This window comes from Poromitra crassiceps, assembly GCF_964638095.1.
Source record: "Poromitra crassiceps genome assembly, chromosome: 3".
NCBI lineage: Eukaryota > Metazoa > Chordata > Actinopteri > Beryciformes > Melamphaidae > Poromitra > Poromitra crassiceps.
In genome coordinates this window covers 59389402-59401778 of record NC_139625.1, presented here as the reverse complement: position 1 = coordinate 59401778, position 12377 = coordinate 59389402, and the positions used below count along the sequence as shown (strand labels likewise).

Genomic DNA, 12377 nt, shown 5'->3' with positions numbered 1-12377 from the left:
TTCCACGCGATGACAGCGGGAGACATTTGTGAGGTGACACTTGAGTCACGGTGGAATCATGGACCAACTGGTTGACAGATTGACAGAACTATTTATGGTCTGTCTGTCTGCGTTTCTGTCTGTCTGTCTGTCTGTCTGCGTTTCTGTCTGTCAGTCTGTCTGTCTGCGTTTCTGTCTGTCTGTCTGTCTGTCTGCGTTTCTGTCTGTCTGCGTTTCTGTCTGTCTGTCGGTCTGTCTGCGTTTCTGTCTGTCTGTCTGTCTGTCGGTCTGTCTGTGTTTCTGTCTGTCTGTCTGTCTGCGTTTCTGTCTGTCTGTCGGTCTGTCTGCGTTTCTGTCTATCTGTCTGTCTGTCTGCATTTCTGTCTGTTTGTCTGTCTGTCTGTCTGTCTGTCTGTCTGTCTGTCTGTCTGTCTGTCTGTCTGTCTGTCTGTCTGTCTGTGTTTCTGTCTGTAGTCTGCATGGTGTCACTGCCTCTCCCTCGAGTCCAGAGTGGCCAAATCTGGTATTTCTTGAGTCCAAAGTGTATATGCCTCTGCCTCTTCCTCTATGCACAATGATGACGTCCGTGGCCGTTTTTCTGCAGATGATCTCTCTCTCTCTCTCTCTCTCTCTCTCTCTCTCACTCTTCCTTTCCTTGCCTCTCCATCCCCCTCTCCTCTTCTCCTCCACTCCCGTTGACCCCTCTCCAGTTCCTCAGACGTGCCTCTTCATGTGCAGCGCCAAGTGGTCGGACCGTGAGAAACACCTACAATGAAAAGAGAGGCAGAGAGAGAGGGAGAGAGAGAGATAGAGAGAGAGAGAGAATTACGATTACTAAAACTTTATTGTCCACAATGTGTAAATTTGTGGTCGGTTTCACCATAAGACATGTCATAAAAACATAAAACACAACATAAAAAACATTCATACATTCATACACAAAGCAAAAAATACAGCTCATAATACACAAGGCAAGTTTACAATACACTCAACACACATCCACACACACACACACACACACACACACACACACACACACACACACACACACACACACACACTAAACATTCACGTTCATAAAAAAGAATACAGCTCACAAATACACAAGTCAATTTACAATACACAAGGCTAGGTCAAAAGCACCATGTCAGTGGCACCACCCTGTATCCTGGGTCCTAGTTGTATTTACTGTATTGCCTTGACAGCATTTAGGACAAAGGAATTCTTATCAAATGTCTATTAGCCATCTGTAAAACTTCCCTGAAGGTAAGAGTTCAAATTCACTGTACAGTGGGTGAGAGCTGAGAGGGGTTGGTTGCTTGACTTCCGACGAGTTCGTCATATACTGTAGGCTACTTAGTTGCTTGTGTGGCTTCCCTAAGATCTTGGAGGCCATATTCACTCTTCTCTGACTCTTCTCTGAGAAGGAGAGCTTGTTAGCGTGTAACCATTCCAGAGGAAAGCGGATTGTTTTGTCGATGGAGCTAAATGTTGCTGTTAGCTAGTGAGTGCCGAGTCGCTAATGCACACACAATTAGTACATGAGTAACTCATTCATAATCAGCCTTCTCAGCAACTCCTAATGACTTCAGAAGCAGCGTGAAGAAGTGGAGAGCCTGCAGATGGATGAGTTCAAACAGAGTGGAGGGGGTGGAGGGGGGCAACGCACATAAACATGTCCTGTAAAATGCTAGCTAAATGAGATGAATCATTTGGAATCAGGCTCGTGGAGTTGCCGAGGCGTAGCGTATACCGAGTGAAAAATGAAATTGCTCTGGAAGTACGGTGGCCTGTTTTTCTGCAAGGGTTTTAAACATCTTTGATTACTTTAACCTGATTGCCACAAATTGACACAACACAGGCTTTCAGTTGATGTTTTGTTGATTCTGTGCATGAACTGTATGCACACAGATGAAGACACCATGTACTGTATGCACACAGATGAAGACACCATGTACTGTATGCACACAGATGAAGACACCATGTACTGTATGCACACAGATGAAGACACCATGTACTGTATGCACACAGATGAAGACACCTGTATGCACACAGATGAAGACACCATGTACTGTATGCACACAGATGAAGACACCATGTACTGTATGCACACAGATGAAGACACCTGTATGCACACAGATGAAGACACCATGTACTGTATGCACACAGATGAAGACACCATGTACTGTATGCACACAGATTAAGACACCATGTACTGTATGCACACAGATGAAGACACCTGTATGCACACAGATGAAGACACCTGTATGCACACAGATGAAGACACCATGTACTGTATGCACACAGATGAAGACACCATGTACTGTATGCACACAGATTAAGACACCATGTACTGTATGCACACAGATGAAGACACCATGTACTGTATGCACACATATGAAGACATGTACTGTATGCACACAGATGAAGACATGTACTGTATGCACACAGATGAAGACACTGTGAAAGACCTGCTTTTCTAGTGCATGCTGGCAGAACTAATGCTGCAGCTTCTTCCCCAAGAGAAAGTGTTTGGGGAAAAAGCAGGTGTTGCTTGCTGCTTTGAGGTCACTGGCTTGCGTTACACTATACTAACTTGGTTTCTGTTGAATAATGTGTTCAGAAAGAGCTGAAAGGGGTGTCTGGCTAGTGTATAGAGGTAAAAGCACTCACCTTCTACCGCGGAGACCCGGGTTCAATTACCAGCAGCGGTACTTCCGGCTTGGTCAGACGTTCCTACAGACACAATTGGCCGTGTCTGTGGGTGGGAAGTCAGTAGACTTTGTGTCCTGGTCGGTGCACTGGCACCTTTCCGGGCCTGTTGGTGGAGGGGGTGGAACTGGGGGGAATAGCGTGATCCTGCGCTACATCCTGCCGGTGAAACACCTCACTTTCAGGTGGTAAGAAGCGGCTGGCACCTGCACATGTATCGGAGGAAGCATGAACTAGTCTACAACTCTCCCCAGATCGGCAGAAGGGGTGGAGCAATGACTGGGACAGCAGGGGGAATTGGCCAAGTATAATTGCGGAGAAAACTTGATCAAAAAAAGAAAAGGAGAAGGAAAAAGAAGAAAGAAAAGAAGAAAAATAATTAATTCTATTTTTTCTGATTTCCTTCCCATTTTCTCCCCAATTGTACTTGGCCAATTTCCCCCTGCTGCCCCGGTCGCTGCTCCACCCCCTCTGCAGATCTGGGGAGAGCCTTAGACTAGCGCCATGCTTCCTCCAACACATGTGCAGCAGTTGCTAGCCGCTTCTTTTCACCTGACAGCGGGGAGCTTCACTGGCAGGACCTATAGCACTTGGGAGGATCACGCTATTCCCACCAGTCCCCTTCCGCCCCGAACATGCGCCCCCAAACGACCAGAGGAGGCGCTAATGCAGTGACCAGGACACACCCTCAATCCGGCTCCCCACCCACAGCCAATCATACCTGTATGGACGCCCAACCAAGCCGGAGTGCAACACGGGGGTGCGAACCTGTGACCCTCATGTTGGTATGCAGGTAATCTACCGCTACACTACCCGGACGCCCAGAAGAAGACAGAAATTAAATAGGTGCTGAATCTTGTTTCCAGAAGGTAACAATGATTGCTCAAAGGCATGAAGAATCTGTCTAACCTGTTTCCATACATTTAGACTGAAGTTCAGCATCATTCAAGTATGAAAGGTTCTTTATTTTATAGGACATTGTTCCATGTACAGTATATAAAAGCATGACAGTTCTTTGAGTCTTCATGGATTGCAGCAGTCTTGTGCCAACTGACTTTAAATTGTCACGTCGTTTGCTAATGCTCCTTATAATAAGCAATTTATTTTGAAATCATTCCTCAAATAAAATTAAGGTCACACTTTATTTACAATGATGATACTCAACTTCCTCTCAAGTGACTATAATGCATCACTAGAAAGTGGTTTGGGGTCATTTGAATTAGGGTTAGATGGAAATGCGATATTGAGCTTTAGAGATTTTTGATAAATAATCATCAGTAATGTGGATATAATGACTAAGTGGGTAAAAGTAAATAATAGAACAGCTGGAACAGTCTGGTAGGTTCAGAAAATGACATCACTTTACTGTAGTATGCCATATCATGATATTGCGATATCCAACATCTAGTCTCATATCACAATAACGATATAATACCGGTTATATTGCCCAACCCTAGCTCAGTATAACTTGGACTATCAAAATTAATTCAAAAGACACCAAAATATTACGCTCTCCTTGGAGCTCTCTGGCAAGCCAAAAAGAATGAGTACATAGAGGCCTTGTTTGGGAGGAAGTCCCTTTCACAGTTTGTACAACTGTTGATTTGGTCTCTTTGACACGAGTTTCAGATTGGCTGCTCCCACTGAGAGACAGAGGCTCCTGTCTAAGATGTCTGGATGAATCAGTGTTTGGCCAAGAGGGGGGAGTCTGTCTCCTTGTCACACCTGCATGTGTGTGTGTGTGTGTGTGTGTGTGTGTGTGTGTGTGTGTGTGTGTGCGCCTGTGTGTGTGTGTGCGTGTGCGTGTGTGTGTGTGCGCCTGTGTGTGTGTCTGTGTGCGTGTGTTCGGCGAGACAGATGGTGAAGTATGACTCACGACTCGGGGGCACGACACCAGCTGGCACACCGCGGGTCTGTCTCCTCCTCACGCCCTCACCCCCCACCCTCCTCAATCTTCCACCCCTGTCTCCCCCATTTCCCTCTTCCTTCATCTCAGCAGGGTGCCGGGGAGGTGCTGTGTGTGTGTGTGTGTGTGTGTGTGTGTGTGTGTGTGTGTGTGTGTGTGTGTGTGTGTGTGTGTGTGTGTGTGTGTGTGTGTGTGTCTGTCTGGGGGGGGTGCTAGTTGGGGGCCCATGTGACACATGACAGAGCAGAGGTGGGGCCCGAATTAGGGAGGCACCCGCAGGGGGTCCGGTGGTGGTGGGGGACGGTGGGGACACAGGGGAGGGGTGGTACTGTATTTACAGTCTGACCAGCTGAGACCTGATTAAGTTGACACGGGCACATACATTCACGGACAAAGCACACACACACACACACACACACACACACACACACACACACACACACACACACACACACACACACACACAGACACACACACACACACTCTCTCTCTCTGTGTCTCTCTCTCTCTCTCTCTCTCTGTCTGTCTGTCTCTGTCTCTCTCTCTCTCTCTCTCTCTCTCTCTCTCTGTCTGTCTGTCTCTCTCTCTCTCTCTCTCTCTCTCTCTCTCTGTCTGTCTCTCTCTCTCTCTCTCTCTCTCTCTCTCTCTCTCTCTCTCTCTCTCTCTCTCTCTCTCTCTCTCTCTCTCTCTCTCTCTCTCTCTCCTACACACACTGAATAATGGACAATATTCCGCTGAGGTCCCAGAGGTGTCACTGAGGGCCGCATCCCAGACGGGGAAGAATAATTTAAATGGGAGCTGATCTTTTATGGCTCATAATGGCCGCCGAAGGCTTGATGGCTTTGTCAGCGGAGCCACATTGATATAAGTAGGGCTGACAAATTAACATTTTGCTTTGCCTCGCTAATGAATAGCCGCCAAGGCTATTAATTAAGAGGCTGAGTCGCACGCAGGCAAAATGATCTCTGACTGTGGTTACACTTGTGTTTTTAATGCATCTTTTACAGTAGCATCTGGTCACACCAGGACACATTAACTTTCGGGTCATACGCTCCATCATTGGATCTTACAGTACTCTTACTGTACTGTCTACTACACCAGTGATTCTCAAAATCCTCATATAAAGGACCCCTAATTTAGGATACATTTGGGCCATGGACCCCCATTTGATAAGTTTTTGTCTCTAATATATTTTTTATTATATGATTTTGTCCAGAATTCCATGCCTATCTGTATTGTCGGTGGAGAGATAGTCTCAACACCAGACCCATGAGAGTTCTTACCCTGCTCATACACTATGCTGCATGCTACCGATCTCTCTCTGGCTCGCTCCAAACTGATGTTGTAATCCTGGCCAGTGATTCGTTGCGTCGGAATCCTGTATCTTCAATCATTAACGACTTTAGCGATCAGGCGCGCCCGCCCAACCTGACTCTGTTGACTCACTCTCTCATTGGTGCTACGAGCTGTCAGTCATTGAATTGTTCCACCCTCAAAACAGCAGTGGGGGCTGTGAAGTGGCACAGACTCATATTATGCAGTATGCGGAGTGCAGAGATTCAATGTAATATTTGAGTCTGGGGAGAGCCTAGTGGGGAGATAACTGTGAAGCTATGATCAAAACAGTCTTTCTCCTACAGTCTCTAATGGTGTTAACTTAAATGAAATAATGGTGAAGTTGAACAGTTTATCAAATTTGCTGGGGACCCCTTGGAACCCCCTCAAGGACTTCTAGTGGTCCTTATGGTCCACCCTAACCCTCAAGGACTTCTAGTGGTCCCCAGACCCCACGTTGAGAAGCACTATTAAAAAGCATCTTCAGAAGGCTCTCTCTGACATCAAACAGCATCGTTCCTGTAAATATGGTGTGAGGACATTATATCCAATCACAGGCCAAGTCTGGACACACATACAGTATGTGGACATGCAGGTTCTGGTCTTCAGCATTCAACCACAAAATCTGCACTGAAAAGACAAATGTAACCACAGTCCCAGATCTTCTCATCAAGGTCAGATCAAGGTGCCTACAGCTCAGTTAAAGATCCCTATTATTCTCTGCTTTGTAAGACAGCACGCAGCATAGAGGGGGTCAGAAGCACCATAGAGGGGGTCATATTATTCTCTGCTTTGTAAGACAGCACGCAGCATAGAGGGGGTCATATGTGTCAAATTCACGCCAGAAATCCACTGAAAACCATGATGCTGTCAGTAAATGTGGCCATCACAGCTCCTGATGTCGTGTGATGACATCAGAAATCTCCAACGACCTTAATTTCCCACGACAAGTAAAAACACCTAAAGAACTTTGTGAATGTATACGAGGGGTTATAAAATGTAGATGGTCAAATAAATTGCGGCGTGTACGTAATGAATATTCCATAGCAGTGATGGTTGGTAGTGCAGTAGTCTCGCTGGCCAGTAGTAGTGCAGTAGAGCACTAATGGGTTGTGCATTTCACACATTTTGCTCGTTCATGCGAGACAGCAGTGCTTTGGCCGGAGCGTTTAGCACTATTAAGCAGTGAATAAACCAGCCCTTTCTGTGCCACTGTGCCTCCATTCAAAGGCCATATGTCACCTTGAGAGGGGACAGGTGCTGTTGTTTCCTCTGCACAATTACCATGCTGTACTATGCTTACTGTGCGGCGGCATCCTACCCTTTGCTTTCCCATTGAAAGACTGTGCCGGTTTAGACTTGCTTGAATTGCACTGCAAAAAAATGGCAAGTTGTCAAGTCGTTTCGAGATCTATCAAGCTAATTTCATGAGATTTTTTTGGGGTCAAATGATCTCACTGCACTGGCAGATAGTCTTACTGATTTCAACCAATTTTGATACGCCGATATGACCAAAAATCATAATAAAACAATGAAGAAAAAAAATAATCTCCAAGACTATTTCACTTTTACAAGCAAAAGTGAAGTAAGTTCAATGTCTTGAAACAAGTTACATTATCCTGGGGGATAATAATAATAATAATAATAATAATAATAATAATAATAATAATAATAATAATAATAATAATAATAACAACAAATAAATAAAGTCGGGATACAAGATAACATAACTGAACAAGTGTGTTGCTTTTTCCAGTGGAATGCCAGCACCCTTTAAATGTGGGTCAGTACCAAACACGTTTGGGTGTGTTACCAGCATCCTCTACCATCTCTTTACTGAACCAAACTGTGGACGAAAACACAATGGAAAAAACATACCATACTGTGCCAGTATCAGCACTTCAAATAACCCTTGGAAAGGTAAAAAGAGAGAGTGTTGTGTTTTGACAGACCTGTCACAGTGGTTACACTTAAAAGGCTTGGCGCCGGTGTGTTTGCGGTAGTGCCTCGTCAGCTCGTCGCTCCGGGCGAATCGCCACTCGCAGCCCCTCCCACGAGCACTTGTACGGCTTCTCACCTGGGGATGAAACACGCACACACACGCACGCAGGCACGCACGCACACGCACACACACACACACACACACACACACACACACACACACACACACACACACACCTGTTATATCCCCTATAAACCAACCAACCAGTAAATATATTTCTTATGTTGAAACCTCGTGTGTCATCATCATCAATCCTTCAAATAACTAGAAATGAGTGTGTTGAAACAGGTCAGATTAAGGCAGATCACTTGCACTACTGTCCAGAAAATGACACTTGATTCTACAAAATTCTTGAAACACGTTGATTTGCATTGGAAACAAGTGTCAGTGTCAGTGTTGTCAGATCAGGTATTCAAATTGTTTGAATACCTGATGCATTGAAACCAAGAAATGAGCTGTCCATGAAGTTGATGTGTGATATACAGTAGGATGCAACATTATTATGCATGCACAATATAAACTAAAATACAATACATAATATAATGCAGTACTGTCTTTTAGCAGGGATTTTATTCAATAGATAATGCTGTACATTATTGCCATCACATTGCAGTCTGCGTTCCATTTCACTGATAAAGAGTCCCTGTGCCCTGTTTCCCCCCCGCCCCCTCCTCTCTCTCTCTTTTTTGAGGGGTTGGGGAGAGAGCGCGGCGATGTTTAGCACAGAGACGGAGAAGCTCCCTCTGGTCTCCAATCTTGCTGAACACGCAGAAGAGGGAGTGGAGGGCAGAGAGAAGTGGAGCGAGAGGAGAAGATGAGAGAGAGGGCGGAGGGGGGGGGGGGGGAGAAGGAGGGATTGTGGGGGGAGGGAGAGCAAGGTGGATGAGAGAGAGAGAGGGAGAGCGAGAGAGAGAGAGAGAGCGAGCAGAAATGGATTTAGGGAAACAGGGCTGCAGATACCCCGGCAGGGCAGGGGAGGGGTGCTGATAATTAGGCCAGTCACACGGGCATAATGGCATGGACCTACAATCTGCCAGCTGTGTCCAGCTCTAAGGATGTCACCTGCATCAGTCACATCCCATCTGGACCTGCTTCTTTTCACAGTGACACACTGACCGGCCCAGCTCCAACACAACAACACTGGCTTGATTTGTTGAATTTGATTATTGAAGGCCCTTGATCAACACTAAAAACAAGACAAGACTGCCTGTGTCAAGAGAGCAGTCGTCTGGTGCGATGCTATTATCTGCAAGGGATCCATATATTTCACACTTTCAAAAGAGACTTAAAGCAACAACAAAAAAGCAGGGGCCACTGAAGTGGATTGTAGAAAATCCCATTTGTTGTCTGCAGATTCAAGAATATGGATTAGGGTTGAAAGATATTGACAAAAAAAATTGACAGAATCAATTGCAACTTACAGTAAACTGCGATTCATATCAAAGTTTTTCTTCTCATACTTTTGAAAATGATTAAATTGTTTAAAGAAAAGTGATTTCGTTAAAAATAGAAATCAAGGATTCGATTCATGCAGCACGAAAACACCTTTTTCAGAAATATGTTTTGGATCCCCCCTCTCTCTTAATTGCAGGCTCTGTGATTTGGAGACTGCAGAAGTTCACAGGGCGATTTCACAATTTTCTTCTGATTTTATTCAGCGTGTCAAATGCAACTAACATCAAGTAAATAGCAAGATTTCATAGCAAAGTTGTCCTAGTGTGCAACGGAGAAAGCCAGGCCAAAAAGAAAAAGAAAGAGAAAAATCTTGCAACACACATGACCTGCTGAAGCTATTTCAGACATCAGACATGCTCAGTGAGCAGCCATGTTACAAAGCACTCTGTCCATTAGCAGCAGCTATGCAAGGTTTGGTGGTGAGAAACAGAGGGGCAGTGGGTAGAGCAGTGTAAGTTTTGATGGTGAGAAACAGAGGGGCAGTGGGTCTGAGCAGTGTAAGGTTTGATGATGAGAAACAGAGGGGCAGTGAGTCTGAGCATTGTAAGGTTTGATGATGAGAAACAGAGGGACAGTGAGTCTGAGCATTGTAAGGTTTGATGATGAGAATCAGAGGGGCAGTGAGTCTGAGCAGTGTAAGGTTTGATGATGAGAAACAGAGGGGCAGTGAGTCTGAGCAGTGTAAGGTTTGATGATGAGAAACAGAGGGGCAGTGAGTCTGAGCATTGTAAGGTTTGATGGTGAGAAACAGAGGGGTAGTGAGTCTGAGCAGTGTAAGGTTTGATGATGAGAAACAGAGGGGCAGTGGGTCTGAGCAGTGTAAGGTTTGATGATGAGAAACAGAGGGGCAGTGAGTCTGAGCAGTGTAAGGTTTGATGGTGAGAAACAGAGGGGCAGTGAGTCTGAGCAGTGTAAGGTTTGATGGTGAGAAACAGAGGGGCAGTGAGTCTGAGCAATGTAAGGTTTGATGGTGAGAAACAGAGGGGCAGTGAGTCTGAGCATTGTAAGGTTTGATGATGAGAAACAGAGGGGCAGTGAGTCTGAGCAGTGTAAGGTTTGATGGTGAGAAACAGAGGGGCAGTGAGTCTGAGCATTGTAAGGTTTGATGATGAGAAACAGAGGGGCAGTGGGTCTGAGCAGTGTAAGGTTTGATGATGAGAAACAGAGGGGCAGTGAGTCTGAGCAGTGTAAGGTTTGATGATGAGAAACAGAGGGGCAGTGGGTCTGAGCAGTGTAAGGTTTGATGATGAGAAACAGAGGGGCAGTGAGTCTGAGCAGTGTAAGGTTTGATGGTGAGAAACAGAGGGGTAGTGAGTCTGAGCAGTGTAAGGTTTGATGGTGAGAAACAGAGGGGTAGTGAGTCTGAGCAGTGTAAGGTTTGATGATGAGAAACAGAGGGGCAGTGAGTCTGAGCAGTGTAAGGTTTGATGATGAGAAACAGAGGGGCAGTGGGTCTGAGCAGTGTAAGGTTTGATGGTGAGAAACAGAGGGGTAGTGAGTCTGAGCAGTGCTGAGCTGGCACATAATAACAAGGTGCAGGAATGATGAATCCCAGACAGCCATCGTCCATGTGCAAGCAAGCACCATATTACCAAACATAAATCAATAATGAATTTAGTTATTATTATTAATTACAATTTTCTTAATATCACAACAGTTTGACACCCATCCATCCATCCATCCATGCTCCTCACTGTGGACACGTATCCCTCCGTAGTGCCTCACTTCCCAGAAACACCCAGAGCAGCAGGTCTGGGCCATCCGGCTCTGGCCAATGAAATTCCCGGGAGGCATGGATGCCTGACTGTGTTGCCTAGCGACCGGCAGCGAGGGGGCGGGGTGTGTGTGTGTGTGTGTGTGTGTGTGTGGGGGGGGGGGGGGGGGGGGGGGGGGGGGGGGTTGAAACATGAGGAGGCAGTAGTCGGTGCAGCTGGCTGGATCTGGCAATGCTGCTGCCATGCCACCGGCCAATTACCACGCACGCTGCCAGAGCACGGAGGCAGTTGCCTAGCGACGGTAACCGTAGAGCTGTACGGGGCAAGGGGGAGGAGGGGGCGGGGGGGCGAGAGACCAGAGCCTGCAGCAGTACACACACACACACACACACACACACACACACACACACACACACACACACACACAGTACATAACCACTCGGCTACCGACTCCTCCAACGATATGCTGCCCCCCGTCGCATAGCAACTCACCCCCCCCCCCCTTCTCCTCTCTCCTATCCCTGAAGATGCCCTCGTACAAACAGGCAAGTAGAGCAGGTACACACTCGCCTCCTCAAACAAACACACACACACACACACACACACACACACACACACACACACACACACACACAGTAGCACAAGCAAACAGGATGGACAAGGTTACTTTCAAAATGCGATTGCCAGTTTAAAATGGCAATCAGTCACCTAATCCACTGGATTAGCCTGAACTCGGTAACATAATCTGATTATGTTCTGTTACTTTTGGATTACTTTTCCTGTAAAATACATAGATTATTCAGTTAAGTGGATTATTTATTCTGACTAAAGGCCCATTCACACTTAGAACGATAATTATAACTATTAAAATTATTTAAATTAGATGGAACCAAGAATATAGTTATAGTTGAACACATCCATCATGTTATATTTATTTATAACAATTTAAATATTTTTTTATAATATAGTGTGTATAATTAAAGTGTGAATGGGCCTTTTATACTAGACTGTAATTTGGAGTGTTATTGTCATCTAAAATGATTTTAAACCGGTATCATACTGTATTCTTTAATAGGATCCCCATTAGCCGACACCATTCACCCATATCAAGCTATGCAGAACAATGCTTTCACCATCTAAATGCCCCCCCCCCCCCACCCCCCTTTAAAAATGTTTTTGGCATAATCCAATAAGCAATCACATGTTCCTCAAAAGCATCTGTAATCTGATAACTGGGTGTTTTTGGAGTCACTGTAATCCCATTACGTGTAAT

General features: G+C 45.6%; 1 protein-coding gene across 1 annotated transcript in view; it reads right to left on the bottom strand.

The window, feature by feature from the left end:
- Positions 1–693: 693 nt before the first annotated feature.
- Positions 694–12377, bottom strand: part of klf7a (Kruppel like factor 7a) — a gene marked incomplete at both ends in the record, with an annotated part of 66251 nt that continues 54567 nt past the window's right edge. Inside the window, 3 exon segments of the mRNA XM_083632814.1 lie at positions 694–745; positions 7885–7979; positions 7981–8009. Coding sequence (XP_083488940.1) covers positions 694–745; positions 7885–7979; positions 7981–8009 — 176 coding nt within the window.